Source organism: Sminthopsis crassicaudata, chromosome 2, assembly GCF_048593235.1.
Source record: "Sminthopsis crassicaudata isolate SCR6 chromosome 2, ASM4859323v1, whole genome shotgun sequence".
Lineage (NCBI taxonomy): Eukaryota > Metazoa > Chordata > Mammalia > Dasyuromorphia > Dasyuridae > Sminthopsis > Sminthopsis crassicaudata.
Window position 1 is genome coordinate 50,400,054 of NC_133618.1, and position 24,946 is coordinate 50,424,999.

The 24,946-nt window shown below is 48.6% G+C and overlaps 1 protein-coding gene across 3 annotated transcripts in view; it reads right to left on the minus strand.

The window, feature by feature from the left end:
* The window catches only part of ZFPM1 (zinc finger protein, FOG family member 1), a 177,607-nt gene that overhangs the window by 22,380 nt on the left and 130,281 nt on the right, over nt 1-24,946 (minus strand). For 2 of the 3 annotated variants that reach the window (XM_074286229.1, XM_074286227.1), the window contains one exon: nt 15,528-15,661. In XM_074286229.1, coding sequence (XP_074142330.1) covers nt 15,528-15,661 — 134 coding nt within the window. Of the gene's footprint in view, nt 1-15,527; nt 15,662-20,817; nt 20,978-24,946 lie in introns of those variants that run through there. The other variant, XM_074286228.1, reaches the window with a different exon arrangement.

Below are 24,946 nucleotides of genomic sequence, written 5' to 3' on the forward strand. Positions count from 1 at the left end.
GCTTAACTCCCTACTAGAAGTGAGTAACAGGGCTCAGTATACTATAGGAGATTAATGAATGCTTTTGAAGGATCAACAAAGTGGGGAGACTCTGCACCCGACCTCTTTCTCTCCTGGACGGCTCCCTCCTAATTCACACCCACGAAAACTCTTGGTGTTCTTGAGTCGGCGTTCACCTCCGGACCGGGAGCGGATGCTGCTGCCCACTCTCCTTCCTGGAAGGCTCCCTGACCCCCGACCCTCGGTTTGCCCTTGCAGCCCCCCAGAGGCTGGCGCCGTCCGCTCTCCGAGCACCTTCCCACACGTGGGCCGTCTCCCCCATGAGAGCGAGCTCCTCCTGCATCCGCAAGCACAGTACTCCCCCTTAGGAAATGCTTCATAAATGCCCGAACTCATGGTCTCACTCTGCTTTTTTGCATCCCCACTGCCTGGCATATGGAAGTCAGTCAATCATTTTACTGCATTTATTATGCAGTGATTAATATGCATTTATTAGGTGCCTACTATTTGCTAGGAACTTGTTAAATGTTGAGAATATAAACAAAGCCAAAATGTCGTCTGATCATAAAAATACCAAAAGTGAATATTTAAAAAAAGAATCTCTACGCTCGAGGAGTTGACTGATTGTCTGGACTAAATGATCAAATGCTTACTACTCGCAGAACGCTTGGCCTAGAGGGATTTTTCAGCGTCTGACTGTGACTCCATTGGGGGTTTTCTTGGCAGAGGTGCTAGAGTGGAATGGTTTGCCATTCCCTTCTCCAGCCCGTTTGACAGATGAGGAAACTGAGGCAAATGGGCTAAGTGACTTGCTCAGGGTCACACGGGGAGTGAGTGTCTGAGGCTGGACTTGAACTCAGATCCCTTGAGGAGAGGCCCAGCACTGGGCTGCACTGGGCCACTTAGAGATAAGGAAGCAGAAACACCACATCTAATTAGGAAGGTGAGCTAGATGTGATGGGGTGCCCGGCCCTGGAGTCAGGAGCTCAAATCTGCCTCGGGACGCTTAGCGGCTGACCGGACTAGTCCTTAGGCCAGGTCCACACAACCAGGAAGGAGAAGGACCGGGATTCTCCCGTCCAAAAGCATGGAGAAAAGGTGTCAGGTCATCGGCTCAACAGTGGAAAAGAGAGGCTGACTGCAACATCCCTGACAAGTGAGCAAAGGGACCCTCCTCCCTCCTGAGGCAGCCCATCCCCCCCTTTCAGGCTTTAATTATTGGGGCATCTTCCCCTCACGTGAGGCAGCCTGCAGCACAAGACTAATTCCTCTTCCACAAGTCAAATCATTGATTAAGTGCTCACTGTGTGCCTGGCACCAAATCCAGTCATTTATTAAGTGCTTACTGTATGCCTGGCACCAAATCCAGTCATTTATTAAGTGCTCACTGTGTCCCTGGCACCAAATCCAGTCATTTATTAAGTGCTTTCTGTGTGCCTGGCACAAGTCCGGTCACTCATTAAAGTGCTTTCTGTGTCCCTGGCACCAAATCCAGTCATTTATTAAGTGCTTACTGTGTGCCTGGCACCAAATCCAGTCATTTATTAAGTGCTTACTGTGTGCCTGGCACAAGTCCGGTCACTCATTAAAGTGCTTTCTGTGTCCCTGGCACCAAATCCAGTCATTTATTAAGTGCTTACTGTGTGCCTGGCACCAAATCCAGTCATTTATTAAGTGCTCACTGTGTGCCTGGCACCAAATCCAATCATTTATTAAGTGCTTACTGTATGCCTGGCACCAAATCCAGTCATTTATTAAGTGCTTACTGTGTGCCTGGCACAAGTCCGGTCACTCATTAAAGTGCTTTCTGTGTCCCTGGCACCAAATCCAGTCATTTATTAAGTGCTTACTGTGTGCCTGGCACCAAATCCAGTCATTTATTAAGTGCTTACTGTGTGCCTGGCACCAAATCCAGTCATTTATTAAGTGCTTACTGTGTGCCTGGCACAAGTCCGGTCACTCATTAAAGTGCTTTCTGTGTCCCTGGCACCAAATCCAGTCAATTATTAAATGCTTGCTGTGTGCAGAGCACCATGCTAAATGCTAAGGCTATTCTGCAAGGTTGATTCTGCCTGAAAATAGGTTTAAAAATTCAGGGGGTCTGCCATCAACTCCAGAGCTCTTTCTGCTCTATCCCGAGCCTTCACTTCTGGAGAATGAAACGGCTCCTAGCAATGGAAACTCGGGGCCTTGGAGTCAGGGAGACTTTCCAATTCTGTCTTGGCCATTTAGACTTTTAGGCCTTCTCTCAGGCTCAGCTTTCTCTTCGGTTAAATGGGGTTATAACAGCACTTTTGTGACCCTTTTTTAAAGTCCTACATAGGTGCCGGTTATTATCCTGCCCAATCATTCTTATTTGTCGACCACGCTGTCAGAATGAGCTCCCTGGGTGCCCGCGGGGCTGTGACTAGTCAGCTCACACAGTAGTGCAGCAAATGCCCCTTTTTGACGACTCTAGGAACCAGCCAGGATTTATGAGAGCGCGTGAATCTGGACGGGCGGTAAGGGCGTGCTGTCCACAGCCTTTGAGAGAGGTAACAATCACTTTTCATCTCAAAGATGCCTTCTGAGGATAAAATCCGGGGAGGTATTTCAGGCAGTGAAGGAGAAGAATTAGAGAAAGGCTCAGAACCTGGAAGGGACCCCCAAAGTGATCTAGTCCAACCCCCCACATTTTAAACATGGGGAAACTGAGACCCGACCGCGGACACCCAGATGGTAAAGGTAGATGGGAACTGGGAGTCCTGGCCTCTTGGTTCCCAGCCCGAGCACTTTCCATCACGCCACTAGGTAAACAACGAATTCTCTTATCAACAGTCACTGAGTCATGGAATTTTAGAGCTGGCAGAGCTCTGACTCAGGGGTCCTTAACCTTTTTTTTTTTTTTTTTTGTTATTGTAAAGCTAGTGAACCCCCTTTCGTTTTTAAATGTTAAACATGAGATACACAGGCTTACAAAGGAACTTAAAGAGTATTAAATTAAATGATTAAACTATTAAATTAAGTTGTAATTAAATTTATTGTATACATATAAAGTATACATATATACTTGTTATAAAGTATACTTCCATAAAGTATGCAAGTTATACTTCTAATTAAATTAATTAAATTAAGATATACCTGTAAGAAAAAATCTAGGAAATGGGGGCATTGTGGAAAGGCAGAGAAAATGAAGAATTTTGGATAGAGATATAAATAATAGTAACAAGGAAATTGATAAAAGATTCATGCTGGAGAATGCCATCTGCATGCAGAGAAAGAACTATGACTGTTGACTGCAGGTTGAAGTAGACTATTCTCACTTTTTAGAAATTTGTTTTTTGTTTAATGGTTTCTTCTCCCATTTTCCCCCCAGATTCTTCTTTCACAAGACTAATGAAAATGTTTAACATGATTGCACATGTATAAGACTAATTATCGCCCAAAGTCTTACAAAAATGAATGCTGAAAGCTATCTTTACATTTAATTGGAAAAAAATAAAATACTCTTAAGTGGAGGAAGGATTTATAATGGCATTAGACTATACTCTAAATCACCCATTTAGGAAGATGATGAGTTTGGAAGAGAGAGCACAAATCCGGCAGAAACAAATGTCCCAATTTTCAAAAGAAGGGAAGAGAACAGGAAATTCTAAACTCTAAGTCAAGGAGCTTAGCGTTGATTGTTAAAGGCAATGGTCCCAAAAAAGCCAAAACTGTTTCATCCAGAACAAGTCATGTCAAAATAACCTTGTTTGTTTTTCTGAGGGGGATTATGAAACAATCAGATGTGAGAATGCTTCAAGCATCTGATAAAGCATATCATATCATGCTATTCTGTGGAAAAGATCTAGAGATAAGGGTTGGTTGATAATATGGTCAGGTGAGTTCAGAAATGATTGGGTCAGATTTGAAAGGTAGTTGTTGTTAATGGTTCAAGGTCAACCTGCCAGGAGGTCCATGCCCTGGATTAACTTTTTTATCAATAACACATAAAAGCATAGAAGGTGTGCTCATCAAATTTGCAGCTGATGTCAAGCTGGGAGGGACTGCGTGATCTTGGTATCTCAGAGCATTGGGGTACATCGAATAAGAAGAAATTCAAAAGAGATAGGTGTAAAATTTTGCATTTGGGTTAAAAAAAAATCAATCTCCCAGTGTAAGTAAGATGGAGGAGACATGGATAGTTAGCTGTTGTTCTGAAGAAGATCTGGGGGTTTTTGTAAGCTGCAAAGTCAGTGAATGAGGTAAGTATGTTGGTTAAGGTAAGATGGCCAATAAAATTAATCCAATTTTGGGCTGTGTTAAGAGAGCCATGCTGTGGTGGAGCCATAAATGCAGCTTAGTCCTGAGTTAAAGTTTATTTTAAGGGCTGCTAAGTGACACAGTGGATAGGGAGGGGGCTGGTTAGAGTTCAAATCTGGCCTCAGACATTTCCTAGTTTTGTGACCCCACACAAGCCACTTAACTCTCTTTGTCTCAGTTTCCTTGTCTGTAAAATGAGCTGGAGAAGGCAATGCAAATCAGCTCAAATCTCTGCCAAGAGGACCCCAAACGTCCCAGAGAATCGGACAGGAGAACCGTAGCTTCCCACTGCACTCTGCCCTCTTAGCCCTCATCTGGCATCCAGTGTTCAGTTCTGAGTGCCATAGACTGAGGAGGACGTTGATAAGTTGGAAAGCTCTCAAAGAGGGCAATTAAGATGAGGAAGGGTCTTTAGCCTTTGTCACATGAGGAATGCTGCAGGAATTGGGAGTGTTTAGTCTGGAGAAGAGAAGACTCAGCTGAGCCATATCTGTCTTTGAGTATCTGAAGGACTGTCATGTGAAGGGAGATAAGACTTGTTCTGTTTGGTCCAGAGTGGAAGGTGGGATGTCAGGAAAAACTTCTTAACAATGAGATGGTCCCAAACTGGAGTCCTTGGAGCTCTCCAAGCAGAGGCCAGACCACCTCGCCAAGAACATCACAGAGGTATGTAAACTTGTGTAGGGGCTGGCCTGGAAGGTCAGTGATGTCCCCTACAACTCTCAAACGCCGAGATAATGGTGGCAAGAAACCTCCATCACCCAAGTAGTTGCTGAAAATGTCTTTCTGTTCAAAGCAGACCGTCAGCTTATGGCTCACTTTAATGATAATTTTATCTTTCAGAAAGTGGAGGATCCAACAAATTCTGGTTTGGATCCTCATCATCTGGCAGATGGGATGGTTAGGTCACTGTAGGTGATAACTGAAAGGCAGTGGACAATAAAAAGAGGAACCAAGAGCCCGGAGAGGGTCTTTAGAACAGGGAAAAGAAGAGTATGTGTGAAAAGCCAGTGAACTTGACTTGAATTCTTGGGAAAATTCCAGGAAGGATCATTAAAGAGATGCTAATTGAACATTTAGAAAGTGAAGGGATGATTATGACTCTGGTATGACCTCACTGGGAACAGGTCATACCAGACTAACCTTATTTCCTTTTCTGATAGCGTTTCAAAACTTGCAGATTCTGTTTATCTAGATTTTAGCAAAGGATTTGATAAATTATCTCACCATTCTTGTGGGAAAATGCTATTTAACATAGTTATCTTTGGAACAGCCAAAGATGACATGCTTCTCAGATCTGCAGATGACATAAAGCTGGGAGATATGGTTACCATAGGGGATGATAAAGTCAGGATTGCCCCCTTCCCTTCCCTCTCTCCAAAAGAATCTTGATAGGCGAGAAAGATAATTCTCCAGTTTTTAGTCTTATCTGTTCTTAAGAATTATTGTGAATCCCCAAAGACTTTGTTTATATGGACTACATCTATCTTTATTTGCCGTATTCGAAATTAAAACATCTTATTAGCGTTTTGGAAACAGTTTTGACCTGGCAGACCTCTGGAAAGGGTCTTGGGGATTTCTGGGATTTGATGTCAGGAAAAGCCCTCTTAACAATGAGACCTATCTAAAAGTGGTCACTTCCTGCAAGTCCCTGGAAGTCCCCGATACCTTCAGATTACACTTTAAGAATAACTGAGCTAAATTACTGGACTGAATTTAATAAAGCAGAAAGTCAACTTCACAAGTAGGAGATGGTAGAGACAGGACTTGATAGGCCCCTGGAAAAAAATTGGGGGTGTTAGCGGATTTCAATCTCACTGTGAGTCGGCAGAATGATACGAGGGCCAGAAAAACTGACATTATCTTGGGTTGCTTTGAGAAGCTTAGTGTCCAGGATAAGGGATGCGATTAATCCATTAGGCCCCACCCAAGGCAGACCATATCTGTTTTCAGTTTGGGGTGCCATGTTTTAGAACTGACATTGATAAACAGGAAGGTCACTGGGGTGGCGAAGTTTTGAAATCATACTGGATGAGGAGAGTCTACAGGAATTGTGGATATTTCCAATGGAGAAGGGAAGACTTAAATAAGGAGAAGCCCAAGACGGATCAAATATTTGAAAACCTCATGATGGATTAAACTTTTCTACTCTAGAAGGCAGAAATAAGAGCAATGGGCAGAAGTTTCAGAAAGGGAGACCTAGTCATGACATGGGGGAAATTTCCTAATATTCTGACCTTTTTTATAGGGAAATGGCCTTCCCTTAGAGGGTATGCATTTCTCCCTCACTGCAGAGAGATGGATGAGTACTTTTTATGTAAGCTATAAAGGGATGCTTGGAGGAGCATTGGCCCGAGAGTTAGGAGGACCTGAATTCAAATCTAGTTTCAGACACTTATTAGTTATGTGACCCCGGACAAGTCATTCTAATTAAATTAATTAATTTTTTAAAATACGCATTGCTTTAAAAATCATGTTGAGAGAGAAAAATCAAAATAAGAGGAAAAAATCATGGGGAAGGAAGAAAAAAAAATAGCATATGTTGATTTACATTCAATCTCCATCGCTCTTTTTTGGATGCAGATGGTGTTTTCTATCCAAAGTTTATTGAGACTGCCTTGGACCAGATTGCCTCTAAAAAAAAGGCAGGGAGCAGAGGGGGAATGCTGGCTTTAAAAGCCAGACTGTAGGGCTGCTGCCAGCCCTGAGATTCTCTGACAAACCAATGGGTCCAACAGTTAGTGTCTGTCAGTCATTCATTTCAGCAAGGATCTAAACTGACGGGTGGTGAGTCTCATCGGGCCTGTACTGTGGTCCTCTTCCTGGGCAGATAAAGGTCAAGACCGCACGTAGAGTAAGTGAACCCTGACTCCAGGGCTCTGCACCCCCCACTCAAACCCGGGGCTGCTTCTCCAAATCCATTATTCCCTTCCTCCAGAGCGGGCTGAGTCACCTTCAGACCTGAAGGCACCTCCTAAAGGGGTGGGTTGGCAGAGGCTTGGAGAGCAGCCCTGGCAGGGTGGGGAGTCCCCAAAGTCCAGGGCCTCTCTCCCCATTGTTGCTCCACACCTCCCTTCCCTCTGGCCAGGGGAGGAGAAGGGGGTGAAGCTTCCTATCTCAGATAATCAGGCAAGGAATGGGCTGGAAGGAAACGTGAAGGGAAGGACCAGGGTCCAGCTGAAGCAATATTGGTCTAAAATCTCTGCGGATCGGCTCCACCCGGCTTCCCTGGGCCTCCTCCACAGCTGGACAGATGGAAGACTGAAAATCTGGTTAGGATTCTCCACGTCTGGAGGATAGCCCTCCTTTTGGAGTCGCGTTCAGGAAGGGGATTCGGAAACCCGCAGCGGGTTTAAGGGAAGATCGGAGACCGTGTAACTCAAGGTCGGATGAAAGAAAAACCTGGGCAATACTTCATCTGGAGAAGAGAAAATGGATGAGGGTCTCCAAGAATGTTGTTTAGTCTTGTCCAACCCTCCGTGTCCCCTCTGGGGGTTTCTTGGCAAAGATGCAGAGGTTTTGCCGTTTCCCTCTCTAGTGCATTTTACAGACTTGGAAACTGAGGCACACAGAGCTGAGGGACACTGCTAATGTCTGAGGCCATATTTGAACTTGGGAAAATGAGTCTATCTTAATGGAGGTTCCACTGCCCGACACACCGACTCCCCTCATCTCCCTAGGTCCAGTCTCAGCCCCGAGCCCAGGTCTTGCCCTCTTGTGCTTTAGCAAAGCCGAGGGACTCGTGTGCCCAGACGTGCTGGCACAGCGGCCCTCCCTGCCCAGTGCCCAGCCGCAGCAGGCCCTGAGGGGCGAGCAGAAGCCGGGCATCTCACTAGTCAGTCCCTTTGTCTGTGGGCAGGGGGGTGTGGCTGGGCTCCCAAGGCTCAGGTGGGGGAAGCACCGTGCTGGTGACAGACCAGGATGGGTGCACAGCCTGGTTGTCTGCCAGCTTTGCCCAGATGCCAAGCACCAGAAGCAGACTGCATGATGTTGCCCACCACCACCACGTGCCCTGGGAGGCAGCACGGCAGAGCAGGAGGTCAGCCGGTTCTTAGCCTGGCTTTCACACTGACCAAGACCCCCTGGGCAAGGCGTTGTGCCAGTCTGAGCTTTGGTCAGTAATCGAGTTATGCCGGGCACATGACTGCCCAGCTCACGCTCGGACACTACAAGATGGATCTTCCTGATGCCAGGCTCAGGGCTCTAACCACTGCACCACCAAGCTGCGCAGTTACTCACGTAACTAAGCACCAGACGCTGCAAATATCACTCTGACCCTCGCACAACCCTGGGAGGCGGGTGCTGCTTTTGTTTTCACATCCATCACCTCACTGGATTTCCACACCAACTCTGTGGCAGGATCGGGATTAATGACCCCTCCAGGAGCCTGAGGCAGAATGGAAGTCCTTTTCAGCTGCAGATCTTATGTTTCTTTTTTTTTAAATTAAAGCTTTATATAGATGGACAATTTTCATCAATTATCTTTACAAAACTTTGTGTTGTCATTTTTTCCTCCCGTCCCCCTATTCCCTTCTCCTGGATGGCAAAAAATCCGATATATGTTAGACGTGCACTTCTTCTATCCATATTTCCAGATACCGAGCCGCACAAGAAAAATCAGATCTTGTGTTGCCAGAAAGACAAGTCTCACTACCCCCATTTCACAGATGGAGGAACTGAGGCTTAAGCCACTTGGAACAAGTGGTGCTGGGCTCCTGCCCAGGTCTCCATTCTCCTCCCCTAGGTCTTTCACAAACTCCCGGGAGCCGCTTCGCCTCTGTCCGGAGGAGAGATACCTTCCTCAGCTGTCAGGGACCCGTCCATCCCCACAGGGGCCGGGGGGAAGGCCGGCTGGTAATTAGAAGCAAGGAAGAGAAGGACGGCGCAAGGAAAGGCTGCTCCTGGTTCCCCCCCCCAATTTCCCCACCCCTCCTTCCCCTTTCCCTTCTTCCCTCTCCAAACAACGAAGAAAAATAGACTGGTGGGAGATAGCGACTATCTAGGATAAGGCCGTGATTCCTTCCTCCGTTCTCTGGGCAGAGATAGGAAGGGAGGCGAGCAGCAGGAGCAGAGCTGGGAATCATCAACCCAGCTCGATAAGGGGGCCGCTGAAATGTTAGCAAAAATATTTAGACAATAAATGAAGTATCAGAAAGCAGCACAGATCTTTAAGAAATCAATCATCTTGTACTGTGTGTCTGGACACCCGGCGCCGAAGCCGAGATAGCTGCCAAACTGGAGAGATAAGGGTTAATCAAGGATTTAATTCTGCAGGAGATAAAAAAAGAGAGAGAAGGAAAGAGGCAAGACTCCCCTCCCTTCCCCCGCTCACCCCCATTTGCAGGGACCTCACAGCTCTGGGATGGCTTTTCTCCCTGTCCCCCTCCCCATTCCCCCACCCATCCAGCTATCTCACTGGGTTGGCAAGGATTCCAATGACCTACTCATTCTCCCAGGACTGTCCTCCACCCACAGTCCGAGAGCAAAGGCCTTCAGGAGGAGGGACAGAAGGAAAGACAAATCAGGGCATGTCAGAGCTCTCCCCTGGAACAGAGGATGTCAGAGCTGGGAGGGTCAATAGAGATCATCTGCGCCAACTTCCTCACTTAATGGATGAGGGAACCGAGACCCGGGGAGGTTAATGGAGACGAGGAGAGGGAGGGGGTTGGGGGGCAGGAATCGAGGGGAGTTAATAAGTAAACAAAAATGTATGAAGTGCCTTGTTCTAAGGAAGGCTCTCCAGACGCCCAGATTCCAACGGGGGAAGGCCATGTGCAAATAACTACACAGGTACAAGACGTACACAATATAAATGGGAGCTGTGGGACATCGGGAGAGGGCTGGCCGGGAGAAGGAAAGGAGGGACGGCACAAAGTAGGACCTGAGATGTCTTGAGGGAAGCCAAGAAAACCAAGTACTGAAGGAGACTGTAAGCTCTCTGAGGGCAGGGATGGTCCTTAACTGCTTTTTGTATCCCCAGTGCTGAGCCCGGTACCTGACTTGTGCTGAATAAGTGTTTATTAACTGATGTGGATCAAAGACTGACATTGTTGGTTCTGTTGTCCCTTTTCATTCCGAAATTCCACGTCTTTTCCATTTCTAACATTCTACGGAAGTCTCACCTCATTCTGAAATTCCATCTTTCTAGTTCTAACACCCTACGTTTGAAAGTCCCTTTTTGTTCTGAAAGTTGATGTTCTAAGGTCGTATCTATTTCTAACACTCCTTTCCAGATCAAAGGTTCAATGTTTTAAGGTCTTTCCATTTGTGACATTCCTAAAAATAAGTGTGACGTGGGTCCCGGCCCCCAGCTCTAGGTATTTTCCAAGGCTCTGTTTGAGGTCGGTTTTATTTGGTGATCCCATTAGCTCCTGAAGACCCACTTGATACATTCAGACCGACTCTCTCTCTAAGCTCCAGTTCTAAATCTTCTCTATCTGGGCTAAGCAAGGAGCACAGGGGCTACTTACGGGTCTGGTCCCACTCTAAATGGGACCTATGTCTAGGTTTGGCAACCTACACTGTTGGGCCGCCCCCAACTCTGGGGGGCCTCCCATATTCATGCTGAACCCAGTGTGGCCGAGACTGGCTCGGCCCACTGTGTCCCAGAACTCCTAAACCCAAGCAATCCTAAAGTTCAACCTTCTGCTAGCAGGACCGCACGCTTGGGCCCCAGGCCAGCTTCTTTTGGACATTTCCAACTGGCTAGCCCATTGGCCTCTTAAACTCAACGTATACAATACAAAGCTCATCCCTTCCTTCCCACCCCAACTCACCCCTTTTCTTCTTATTATTTATCAACGGTATCACCATCCTGCAGGCTCGGATCTCTCCCTGGGCTCCCTCAGCCTGTGTCCTATCCGTCACTCACCAGATCTCATCGTTTCTACCTCCAGGACATTCTTGCACCCATTCCCCCTTGCTCTGCCTCTGTGGCCACCAAGCTTGGCTCAGCCCCCATCACCTCCTGCCTGGTAACTGTCTCCCGATTATTGCCCCGTGTCGTCTCTCCTCACTCTGTCAGCCTCCACACAGCCGCCCTTGTGACGGCCCATGGTTTAGCCAGGTTTAACTCCTGTGTTCTCTACGGTAAAACACAAACTCCTCCAACGTTCAAGGCTCCAGCCACGTTTCCCTTCATCCCTCCACATGTCAGCTAAACCAGCCTATTCATTGTTTCTTGCACATGAGTTTCCACCTCCGTAGCCAGAGCCGTCTCACATCCAACAGAGGATGGTGAGAATGCATTTGCCAGCTTCTCCCAAACTGATCCTAGGCAAGCCGCTTCGCCCTATTTGCCTAATTTTCCTCATCTGCAAAATGAGCCAGAGAAGGAAATGGCAAACCGGTACCTCTGGCCAAGGAAATCCCAATATGGGTCATGAAGAGTCAAACAAGACTTAAAAAATTGCTGATTCCATTAATGATAATTAGAGCCGACATTTCTATGGTACTTGCTATGTGCTAAGCACTTGACAAAATCTCATTTGCTCTCAGAACAAGTCTGGAAGGAAGGTGCCATTATTATCCCCATTTTACAGTTGAGAAAACTGAGGTAAACAGAGATTAAGTGACTTGTCCTACTGTCTAGGGCCAGATTTGAACTCAGGTCTTCCTGATGCTCCAAGAAGAGACTGATGTAGAAATACAGGGAAGTCACACCACAAACGTGGAATTTCAGAATGAAAAGAAATGTACATAAAATATAATACTTCCTGAGTAAGCAAAGAATGGCACTGATGGGGATCAGCTCAGGCCCGTCTCCGCTGGAGATCTTGGGTAACCCCACCTTACTCTATCCAATAAAAAGCCAAGTTATGATGTCAAACCCCCAAGTTTACATTTTCCCTATAAATCTGCACATGGCCTCCGCCACCTTTGCCGAATCCCTTTTGGGTTAGCCCGCCATGATGCTCTGCCTCATGGCAGCTTTCTTCCCATGTCCTTCCCATTGCCTCGTGGGACCCTTTCTCCTTATTATAGTTAACTAACTCTTTCAGGGTCCAGGCTCCTCCATAATGTAGCCTGCCAGTCAATGGCGTGCTCCCACCTCACGAGAGCATTCTCTTTCTCTTGGTTAACTGTGAGTTCCACTGGGGAACTTGTCCTTCCCTTTGTTATTTGCTCAAACTTCTTTCTCTACTAACTATACACCCTCCTATATTTATTTCATATTTACCACTCCTGGTGTCTTATTTTACCAGTTCATCTCATCTATAACCTCTTCTCTTAAACAAACCTATCTTTTGGCAAAAGAGAAAGGGAGAGAGGGAGGGAGGGAAGGAGGGGAAAGAAATGTACAGAAGCTGGAAACAAGGAGAGGTAACAATATCAAAATATGGCAGAGTCCTGGAAAAAGTGTCAGAAATTACAAAGTTAAGAATGAGCCCAGGCTAGCAAGGAAAGCTAAAAACAACCCAAAAGGTGGGACTTTTTTTTGTGGTTTTAGTTTTGTTTTGTTTTTTAAACAAGGGATGGCATGCTTTTGCTTGGAGTGGATGGCACAAGGATAACTAACAACACAGACGAGTCAAAGCTATTATTACATTTCTGTTTTCTCTGCCAAGGAGAATGACCTTTTCCCTGGAAGCGATAGAACAAAAATTGACTAACAGGGAGCTGATGCGGAAGATAAGCAGGGAGATCACCCCGCTCGACGAATTCAAGTTACCCGTCTCAGGCGAGCTACCCCGTCAAGGCCTGAAAGAGCTGGCAGCCGTGACAACCGAGTCACGGGAAACAGGGGGATGGCACAAATTTTGGGAAGGACGAGACCTGATTTCCCAAAACAAAAAGGGAGAGAACCATGTTTGACTCCAGTTCCTAAGACAGCCCTGGAAGGGATCATTAAAGAGATGGTTGAGGAGCGTCTCGGAAGAGAAAGGAGGACTCCAGAGAGCCAGCTTTGCTCATCAGCCCGGGTCCTGCCACCTCGCCTCAGCCCTCTGAGCGGGGCCGCGCAATGATCACAGTCCAGGAGCTTGCCTAGATGCCTACGAAGCTTGTGATAGAGTGTCTCCTGCTATTCTTGGGGAAAGATGGGGAGATAGAACCGGCCGACAATACCATCAGATGGATTCGGAGCCGGCAGCCGGACTCAAAGAGTCGTCGTTAAGGATTCAGTGCCACGTGGCACAGCTCTCCAGGACCCTGGGCATCAGTGACCTGGATAAAGGCACTGAGGGTGCGCTCCTCCGGCCCACAAGCGAGAGCTGACGGGATGGCAATGTGGCAAGGGGCAGCTAGTTAATACAGTGGACAGAGCACCAGCCCGGAAATCAGGGGTACCTGAGTCCAAATCTCAGAAACTTAACACTTCCTGGCTGATTGACCCTGAGCAAGTCACTTAACCCAAGTACCTCAAAAAAAAAAAAAAAAAAAGATCCCAAAGGAGGGCATGGAGAGTTGGACACGACCGAAGCACAAGTCTCACTCCACTTTGCTCCAACAGACCTCGCCTGAAGTCCTGGGCCCGATTCTAGGAGCCACAGCTAAGGGGCATCGATAAGCTGGAGGAGTTTTCAGAGAAAGGAAACCAAGATGGCGGAGGGCCTTGAACTGGTGTGGAGAATGAAAGGAACATAAGAAGATACAAAGAGATCGATTTTAGGTTTTCTATCAGAAAAAAAACACCCCTTTTAAGTCTGAGCACCTTCCCAGAGTGAGATGAGCAGCTTGAGTGGGCGGGAGTGTGAAAGGAGCTTGGAGCATGTGCTAATGGGGATTCCTTTGGGGCCACTGGATCAGATGGCCTGGAAGGGCCCTCCCAACTCTGGTTCCGGGTCTCTCCTCTGCATCCTGGTCCTGCCTGGCCTCGTGGCTGGAACGATTCCCTTTTCACCTCCACCTCCAAGCATCCCTATCTTGCCTCAAAGCTCAGCCTTCTCCACGAGGCTTCTCTGGACCTCACCAGCTGATAGCGCCTCCCTCTCCCTCTTCCATCCCTTTCATTTACTTAAAATGGAAACGTGTTGTTCCTTCAACAGAATATCAGGTCCGTGTTCCCAAGAAGTTCATCAATTTTTTTAAAGGGGGGGATGACCCCCATGCCTTGTGCCAGAACCGGCTGAAAAAGGCCTGACTCCTCCCTCCCCTCTTTGGCCTGAGAGATGGAGGGAAGTTAGAAGCCATCAAGTCCAGTCCTACCTTGTTACATTTGAGGGAGCTGAGGCTCACAGAGAATAAGTGATGTATTCACATTTACAGAGCTAGTTAATCGATCAATCAATCAATCATATGTTAAGTATCTACTAAGGGATGAGATAACAAAAAACAAAAAACACACAAATCAAGATATCCACAGAATAAGTAGGAAATAATTAACAGAGGGGAGGCATTAGAGTGGGTGGGAAAGGCTTGCTGAAAAAGAAAGGATTTGAACTAGGACTTAAAAACAAGTCAGCAAAGTCTATTATAACCCACTGACTCACACAGTAATGATAATTATGTTATTATTCAGTCTTGGCTGACTGTGATTCTGGGGCAGAGATATGGGAGTGATCTGCCATTTCCTTCTCATTTTACAGATGAGGAAACTGAGGCAGGGTGAAGTGACTTATCCAGGGTCACCCTACTAGTAAGAGTCTGAGGTCAGATTTGACGCCCAGGGCTTGATCCCAGGTGCCCCAGCTCTGGAGCTCTGGCCCCATAATCTGGAACGCATCGATCACCCAGAAATGTATCTGTGTGCCTTCCTTAAGCCTCATTCAGTTTTCTGTCGGAACAAGAGATCCTCCAAGTTCTCTCCTAACTGAGAAAAGGGGTCACCCAATGAGTTATTTTAAGTGTGAGGGGGGTGGGGGGGAAGCGCGGCATAATTCTAGAATCCCAGGACTCGCTGACCAGATCCGGGCTCTCTCTGGCTGCCTCTTGTACGTGCTTTCCAAAGCTTAAAGGTCCGTACAAACATGAGCTATAATTAACACAAAGGAAATTATTGACATGGTCTTGTCACAAGCAAAGGAGACATTTTCAAAGAGGGCTTAATGTGGATCATAGGGTGTCCAGCAGGCACTGACACAGTGGAAAGCCTTGGATTGGAAATCAGGGACCTGGTTCCGGCCACTCGCTGTGCGAATCTAGGAAAGCCATGTCCCATTTCTGGGTCCCACTCTCTCATTTTAAAAAACGCACTCTGCTCATTTGGCTTCTTCTGCGGTGGCCGAGGGGCACAAAGGATCAGGTGCCAAGGGGCTGAAGCTAAGGCGGCAGAAACTAGGGGGCAAAAAGCTGGAGGTCCTTACCGTGTCTGTGTGTCCTGGGGAGGAGCCTTCACTCTGAATGTTTCCACTGAATGGACCCCAGGAAATTCCCTCAGGGAGGTTCCGCTTGGCACGAACTTTGCTTTCGCCATCCTGTGAGATCAATTCCAGTTCATCTAGAAAAAGAAAAGATAAAGGGTGATGAGAGAAGAGCAAAGTGGCTCTACCTGTCCATGTACAACAGTGGCAGGAAACGGGCGTCCTAAATGCCCTGGGCACGCTTCCAGGTGTGGGGCTTGAAGTACACCACAATCCCTCCTGCTCCCCAATCAATCGATAAACACTTATTAAGCACCTACTATGTTTCAAGCACTATGTAAAGTGCACGGGCCACAAAGAAAAACAAAAACCATGAAGTTCATAATCTAATGGGAGAAAACATGCAAACAAGCTATATATACAGGATAAATTAGAGATAATTAACAGAGGAAAGGAGCTAGAATAAAGAGAAATGGGGAAAAGTTTTAGTAGAAGTTGTGACTTTAGCCGAGACTTAAAGAAAAGCTGGGAAGCTAGAAGGTGGAGATCAAATGGGAGATCATTTCAGGCTTGGGGGCAGCCGGTAAAAATGCCCAGATCTGAGAGATGCTCTTGTTCTTGGCCATGTAATGGAAGCATAGCCAGAAAGCACAGCTCTGCAGAGTCATGGGGGCAAAGCTCATTCCCAGAGTGTCCCTACTGAGGATGGCCCTCCCGATGACAAGGAGACCAATGTCCCTGGATTACAGGGGATGTCAAAGAGTTAAAGGGGGGGGGGTGAGAATGGAAAGGCAGGGAGGACAGATTTTGTTTGGGATCAGAGGAAAGAAAGGGCATTTATTAGTTTAGTGAGTAGGGGCCAGCATGGTCAGATCTGCACATTAGGAAGATCAATTTGACAATTGAGTACAGGATGGACTGGAGTGGGAAGAGATAAAAGGCAAGCAGAGCCTGGAGCAGACTATTGCATTAATCCAAGCATGAGGTGATGAAGTCCTGACCAGGGTGCCAGAGGAGAGAGGGGGGACATTCAGGAGATGCTACAAAAGGAAAACCAAAAGGGAGGTAGTGAGGAATCAAGGAGACCCCTACATTGGCAGCCTGAGGGGACTGGGAGGACAACGATGTTTGTACTCGGGGGAAAACCTGGCAAAAGGCACAGGGAGGGTGGTCCTGACTTGTGCTCAGACAACAGAGATACCAGGAGTCTGACCTAGGGGCCACATTCTTGAAATTTATTCCTCTATGGTCTAATATTATCAGCCCCCAACCAGATTAGAAACTTCACGAGGGCCTGAGTTTCCCTGAAGCATTTAACACAGTACTGCGACGGTAGCAAGTGCTTTAAAAATAAATAATATAGAGAGAGGAGAGACACACTGTAAACCCAAAGAAGACACGGTAAAATTATAAGAAATGTCAAGAACAATTCCATCTCACATTTCTAAAGAACATTACCACTTAAAAAGCACTTTCCCAGATGCCATCTTCTTGATCGAGACCTCCCTAGGAGGTGGACTAGCTGCCAGTGCCATTTGTATGTTACAGATGAAGGAGCTGGCTCTCAGGGAGGCCAGAGTAATGTGGCTGGCCAACAGCAGAACAAGGACCCGGATTAGAGATTTAGGGCTAAGAGGGACCTTGGAGATTCCGATTCAACTCCTCCTTTTACCCAGGAGGGGAGACATGAGTTCTCATAAGGTCTAAGAGCAGTATTTGAACCCATTTTCTACAGAAAACCGAGGTCTACGAACATGACAAAGGGTTGGGCTAAGTCTAGAGCTCAGAAACTCGACCTTCTAGTCCCTACACCAATGTTCCTTCCATTTTCCAGAAGCAAATCTGAATTCTCTCGATGAGAAATGCCTCTCAAAAAATAGTGAGGATCCTTCTGCCTTCCTGAGCAGCTGGTGGAATCCAAGTGCTAAGGACTTTACAAAATTATTTTATTTGATGCTCATAACCCCCCTGTGAGGTGGGTGCGGTTAGCCCCATTTTACAGATGATGGGGGGACCGGTTAGCAAGGATGAGACCTAGGTACAAGCCTGAGTGCCCTGAACTGCCGAGGACATTGAACAATATCGGTGACCAATATCAATCAGTGGTTTGCCCAGTTGAGTCAGATGAAAAAGTCAGAGCTGAGAGGGACACTGGGATATAAATCAGGGTTGGGAGAGACAGCAGGATGTAACACATAGAATAGTGGGGGACCTTTGGGAGGCCGAAGTTCATAAGAGGGAAGTGACTTGTTTAAGGTCACACAGAGTTGCTGGATGGGAGCACATTACTCCTTCCTCTGCCCTGCCGTCAGCTGCTAAAATGATTTCCTCATCCCTGCTCCATAAATCCCCAATGGCTCCTGAAAACCTCTGGGACTGAGGAGACAGTGTTCTGTTGAGCCTGGCCTGGAGGCCCTCCCAAGTCCCTTCCTGCTGGGCATCTATAATCTTGTAATAATAGGCAGCTTGCAGTTATCACTTGAAGGTCTGCAAAGCCCTTTTCTGTGTTATCTCAGTTGGCAGTTCAGCTGAAAGAGGAGATGTCCTGGGAAACTTTGTGAGGCAAGTGCTCTTGTTGACCCTGTTTTACAGATGTAGAAACTGAGGCTGAGGAAGATTAAGGGACTTGCCTAGGATCATACCGTTGGAAAGTGTCAAAGGCAAGATTCCGTTCCAACACTCTGGTTAGGAGCCTTTGATCTCCAGTTCTAAAAGCATAAAAGGGAATGGGCTTGCCCTATAATTGCAATAGCAGGATTCTTCCTCCTCCCTGCCCAGGAAGTGGCGGGGATTACTTCCCTCACCATGGTGTACTTTGGGGGGGTATCTGTCCCCTTCTTGCCCCCCGAGTCCTGCTTCCATCCACCGCGGCCCGGGCAGAGGTCACAAGCCTGTCCACCATGACAAGGGAAATCTATTGAGCAGACCAGAGAAGCTGTTCTACTTCTGGCTGCCCTCAACTCCAGGCAGGCTCTGGGCTTAATGGGCCCGATTATCTGATAAACTCGGAGCTTAATGGTTTAGATAACATGTAAATATGCTATGAAGGCTGTTCTAAAATGGTTTAACTGGGTCTTTGTCTTTCAGAGTGCAGATAAGATGGCAGCTTACCAATACTCAAATGTATGCTAATAGAGGCTGCCATCTCCCCTTGATCTGTTCCACTGAAAGTGGAGACGCACAGGAAAATAGGAAGGAGATTTGTCCAATGAATCCCACAGCAAGAGGGTCCCAGGAGAGAGGAAGAGAGAAGAAAGAGAGTCTCTTATGTGCCCACCCCCAGTTTCCCTGGGTACCGATGCCGTGTCTTCTCACGGGCTCCTGGACTCAGGGGATCACCGAATACCAGCAACCCCCCCCATTATTAAGCATCTGCCATAATCACAGCCCTGTCCCCTCCCTGGGAGAGTCTGTGTCTGTGTAAGAGTCAGTAGCTCCCTTCACAGAGTTTATACTCTAGGAGATGGACAAGATGCAGATCCGGAGAGTTTATCACATATAGCACTGAAACCTAAGGATTTGGGTTCGAATCTCTGCCATTTTCCTTCAAAGCCTCCTTCCAGCTCTAAATCCAGAGCGAAAGAATGGGAAAATTAAAAAACATTATCAAATCACAAATCACAAGAGCATGAATACCAAAGGAGAGGAAAATGCAGCTGCATCCTGGGAAGCCAGACATTAAAGAGACTGGCCAAAAAAAAAGCAAAACAATGTGTCCTTTATGCAAAGTATCTGAAAAATAGTTACTCCTATTAAGGTTACTTACGTTAAAATGGGATTGTTATTGTTATTTTAGATGAATTCATAAATACATGCTTTACTGTGTATCAGTCTTAACGTTTAATACACTAAATATGGACCGACATAAGCCACGCAGACAAAAGCTCAGGGAGAGGGTGGTTCGCATTCGTTTGTAAAAGGAGAAGGGCTGGAGAGATGGCTAACAGAGAATTATATTGTGTATGGTTTCAAACAGAATTGGTACCGTTTTGCTAGCCTTCTCAGTGGGTAGGAGAGTGGGAGAGGGAGAATTTGGAACTTAAAATTTAAAAAGAAAAGAATATTAATAAATAGATACTTTCTTCCCTTACAAAGAGAGTAGTAAGCATTATGAGACTCGACCCCCGGCTTAGGAGACCTCGAGGGTCCCTCCTACACTACTCCCGTTGTCCACAGTCATTTTCTCCTTCAGAGACTCAGAACCTCAGCACTGGGGACAAGCTCTAGGATGAATTTCGTCATTCTTTTCACATCAGATTCCCCCCATAGGGGAAGAAAAAAGGGATAGATCTGGAGGCATAAGACCCGGATTCAAATCCTGCCTTTGTGATGCGTTCCTCTGTGCCCTTGGCTGCTCCTCTGCCCACTGAATCCCATTGCGAGAGGGGCCCAGGACAGAGGGAGCCGAGACCTGAGATTTCTTTCAGCTCTAAATCAGAGGTTCTGGACACTCCCGGCAGCCATGGCGGAGCACTTCTGAATGTGAGGAGCTCCCTGCTCCAAAGGAAAGCCTCTTCCTTTATGGCATAACCGAATTAAGCTAGAACATTCTTCCTTGTCCACGGGAAAATACCCGGGCCGGGAGTCAGGAAATGGGGACCTTCCCTCCCAGTCCTGCCATGGCTCGTGATAGGTTCTGGGACAAAGCGCTGTGACTCAGTTTCCCTTTTTGTAATATGAGAGGTTTACAACAGAACCTTTTCTTTCTCCTGTCCGGCAGGGTGCCCTGCAGGAGTGTGGCCAAGTCCCGGACTTCTCAGAAGAAGGTTTTGGAGGGTTTTTAGGTACGTAAATGCGTAGGATCGCAAAGGAAGCCAAAGCTTGTAGAAACCTCGCTTTTCCCCCTCCGAGTTTACCGACCCCGGTTTGGAGCCTTATTCTAGCGTCCCAGTCCCATTCGGTTCTGAGTGTGGGACGCCATCATTTCTCATTGGTCAACACGCAGCCCACCCCCCACCCATGGCTCTCTCAGCTCGAGCATCGCCCCCTCCCCGGCGGGAGAAGGGCATCGGGGCCCCGGACGGTTCCCACCCAAATGAGCTGCTTCCACCTGAAGCGGGCCGGGACGGAGATTGGGGGTGAGGCGCCTTTCCCTTTGGGCCGAAACCTCTGAGGGGCAGGGGACGGGGCTCGGGGAGGAACAGCTGACGCTGTAACAGAAACGGGCGCAGGGGAGTTTCACTTCTTTCTCCAGCTTGTCGAAGGTGGGGAATCCCCGACTTTGCCCTGGCAGCTACCAGAGCCCGCTCCCCGTGGCCCCCGGGGGTTTTAAGCAGGTATTTCAGGCTCCTACCCTGCACGTCTCTCCCCGCTCCAAATGCCCGTGGGTGGGTGGCAGGAAGGCAGGTCAGGCGAAGGCTCGGGATCAAGGCAGAATCTGCCATCAGCCCGGCTGGGGACTCCAGTTCAAAAGACGTCAGTCCTACTCCGCCTTCCATTATGACCTCACTGAACCACAGACACTCATCGCACTTACCCCAGTGAGTCCGGAGGCGGCCGGGGCGCTAGCCCCCACCGCGTGCTCCAGCCGTGAGGCCGCCCCCCCCAAACTGGGGCTTCCCTGCCCTTCAAGGCTCTCGCCCCACTGAGCCCGCAGACCAGGAAGAAAGGCTCCAACTGAAAGGGGGCCTGGGCTTCAATGTCCATTCCGCCACTTGCTAACTATATAAGGCCGGGCCAATCCCTCCCTCTCCTAAAGTATGGTTGTGACCCCACATGTGACCCCACATAACTGGATCCGGGGCCACGAAATCATGGTTTCTATCAGGAAATGCTCGGCTTATATGCCTATTGTATGTTCCTGTCTTCCCGGAGGGGGTAAAAGGCAAAAAGGGCTCATGGGTGGGAAACGCTTAAGAGGCCCTCGCTCTACAGGAGAGGGGCTGGAGTCGGGCCCAGCAGTTCTAATGCCGGGTCTGCTAAGAACAGGAACAATTGGTTTTATTTGACTGGTCCTGACTCTGTCCTGGCACCGCAGGAACCTGGATGAAAGAGATGGAAACCTCCCGTTTGGAGTCCAGAAAAAGGAATTTGTCTGTTCGGGGTTACACTAGCAGCGGGAGCTGAGAGGGTCTCTGGTTACAATCTTAGCGCCTCCTCTGCTGACTCTGGCTGGTCATGGCTCGCTGAGCAGAGCCAGGCCTGGAGTAGGGAAGTCCCGGTTCAGATCTGGCCTCAGAAGCCTGCGCCTGTCCCTTACCCCCCTCTCTGCCTCAGTTTCCATTTTTTCATTTACAAAACGGCGATAACAGTAGCCCTTCCCTCCTAGAGCTGTTGTGAGGATTAGCTGATTAAAAGCAGGCGCTTAATAAATGCGTGTTCCTCCCCTGCCTGAGAAGAGGGAAGCGGGCTCTGCGGCTCCCGATTCTACCCACAGTCTGCCCGGTCTCCGCTGCAAATTCTCTCTATTCGGGACTCCGGGATAACTTAAAACCTCCCGGGGCAGCCCCCCGGACTCCCAAAGTCCGTCAGAACTGGCGGTCCCGGGGGGAGGAGGGCGACCCCGCAGAGGGCTGGCTGTTTATAAACACGCTGTGCCTCAATTTATCCATTAAAAAGCCGCGGAATTAGCCTGCTTGGATCGTAATCAGCAGCACCATCAAAAAGCAGTTAGCGTGTGCCCCCGGCGCTGAGCGGCTTTGTTGTGCCTCACAAAAGGTTTCATGTCTCTTTGATGAAAATCATAATAACTATTATTACGCCACCCACTCCAAGTACATGCTATATATAAATATATAATGCACCAAGGGGCTCTAACCGAACAACTCCACACACTCCCGCGTGTTCTTCCATAACCCCGGGGCCACAAGGAGCTGCCCATTTCACAGATGAGACGTGGAAGCCCACAGAAAGTCCCTCCGCGGTCAGGGAAGGGGGTGGAGGCGGGCCACCCAGCCGTGCCCCCTGGCTCCCAGCCGCCGTGAGCGCCCCCCCCAGACTCTCCCGGTGCCTTGGGCTGGCACTCGGGGCCCTCCCCTCTGCCCCAAGGACACCTCCGCGCCTCGACCCTGTGTCCGCGTCACAATGGCTGTCCCCCATCCCTGGCCCCCCTCTCCTCCTGGGACTCGTCCTCAAGGCCGGACCACGTCCGCCTTCCCAGAGCAGCGGGAAGCTCCCTTTTCTGAGCGTGGCTCTCCCACCGCGCTGGAGCACCGGCCCCACGTGCCTGGGGTACGCCGGGTCTGGGCCCGCTTCTCCTGGGGGCTTCTCTCCCTACTACACACCTAGTCCCTGACCTGCCATTGCTCTCAGCCCTCGAGCTTAGACCCCCCTTTCGGTCTTTCTGTGGGTACCAAGGACTTAGCAGAGTTCTAAGCCAGAGCGTCTGACACGCGTTGGTTGGCTGACTGGCATATGGTGATCTGCTCCACGGGGAGTGCCTCCCCCCCCACTGCTCCGAACGCTCCCTGTGAGTCTCAGTGTGTCTCTCCTCCCTCCCTTTGTCTCTGTCTGTCTCTCATGAATGCACAACAGGCTGGACAAGTACCCAGCACTTTGTCACGAATCCAAGCATGGCCTCAGACACTTCCGAGCTACATGTCTTTGGGTCACTTTACCCTGTTTTGCCTCAGTTTCCTCATCTGTAAAACGAGCCGGAGAAGGAAATGGCAAACTACTTTAGTACATTGGCCAAGAAAACTCCAAAAGGGCGATGAGGAGGCAAACAAAGGCTCAGATGGGGAAAGCGCCCGTCCCAAGGGACAAGCAAGGCGAGGCAGAGGCAGAGCCGGGAAGCCCTGGAATATGGCACGGGCAGAGGGGACCGGGGTCCTCCTACTCCCGAGCCGGGGGCCTTTCTCTTCGGACGAGAGGCGCAGCCTTCCAGAGCTGGGGCGCGGGTGAACAAGGACCTGGGAGCCGGGGATGATCACTCACACTCGCAGCAGAGCTGTCCTGGTGTTTGGAGCATCCCCTGACTGCCCAGGGCAGCCGCCCCAAGCTTGGCTTAAGATGAGATTTTTTCTTTAATATCTCTAATATTATAATATATATAAAATATATAATAAAAATCTCCAAATAAAAAAAAATCCTTAAACCAATACTCATGAGCCTTTAACCCCTGATGTTCTCTCCCTGAAACCAATGTCTCCTTCATTTTAACCCCCAGGGGCCTGAGTTCTAGAAACTTGGGATATGGGGAGGGGGTGGCAGAAGATAAGGAGCTTTCCCCTCCAGTGCACTGTGCGCTCGGGGAGTTTACCTGCCAGGCTCCAGTCCCTCAGTGCAGGCCTCGGGGCCTCCGCGTGCAGGCTAATTCCCCCTTTTCTCGCTCTGCTCCGGCTAGCCCTCCCCCCCTTCCGTCCCTCCGCCTCATTGGCCGGGCATCTGCACCGGGGGCAGGAGACCATGCCTCCCAGATAAGAGCGTGTGCCTGACACTTTCCATGTCAGACCACTTCATCTTCTGTGTATCAATCCCCACCAGAGAAAACACACGGCCACAGATAAAAGGCAACCGTTCCAGAAGGGAGACGAGGAGAGAGAGACAGAGACAGACAGACAGAGGGAGGAGGGGGGGAGAGGGAGAGACACAGAGAGAAAGAGAGGGAGAGGGACAGGGAGACAGAGACAGACAGATAGGAGGCTGATAGGAGAGAGAGGAGGTGGGGAGAAAGGAGAGGGAGAAAGGGAGACACAGCCAGAAGTGGTGGGGGAGGGAAGGGAGGAGAGAGAGAGGAAGGCGGGGGAGAGAGGCGTTGGGGAGGGAGGGGAGGGGGACAGGGGGGAAGACAGAGACAGAGACAGAAAGAGAAAGAGTGAGCGGGAGCTCCCACCCGTTTAGCCTAGAGCTCCGGATGAGCAGCTGACTTCCTTTCCACACAGAACAGGGGAGCCAGAAATGCTAGGTTCTTTCCTGGGGAGGTAAGGCGTTGCTAGCTTAGCACCTGGATTTCCGAAGGTTGCTCAGAAATAAACGGGGAAGGAACTGTCGTGCCTGTCAGAGAAAAAGCAGCTGGAATGGCTTTTCCCGCCTCATGCCATCCCCGAGGGAGTCGGAGGGAGGGGTAAAGGTGGCAGCTGGCTGCGAGAAGGGCCATCGCTACAATAAGTATGACAGAGGCCAAAAAGCTGGCCCTACCTCCGTGGGGCCTGGTGGTGCTCTTCACTGTGTTTGGTTTCATGGACCCCTCGGGCAGTGTGGAAAAGCCTTCCCAGAACAAGGCATTAAAAATTAGAATATTTGAACTGAATAAATTAATTTGAATTTTTCAAAATGATATTTTTGAATTTTAAGTGGAAATTTTTGAATTTCAAATGGAAATTCTGAATTGAAAAACAGAAAAATGAAGGACATAAAAAATTTCAATTAGAAGTTAATGAAAACAAAGGATGGAGAAAAAACATATTTCTTCCATCCAAGTTCACAGATTGCTTGATGGGAGTATATGCGGAGAACCCTTCCCTCAGGCCTCTGAGGGCAGA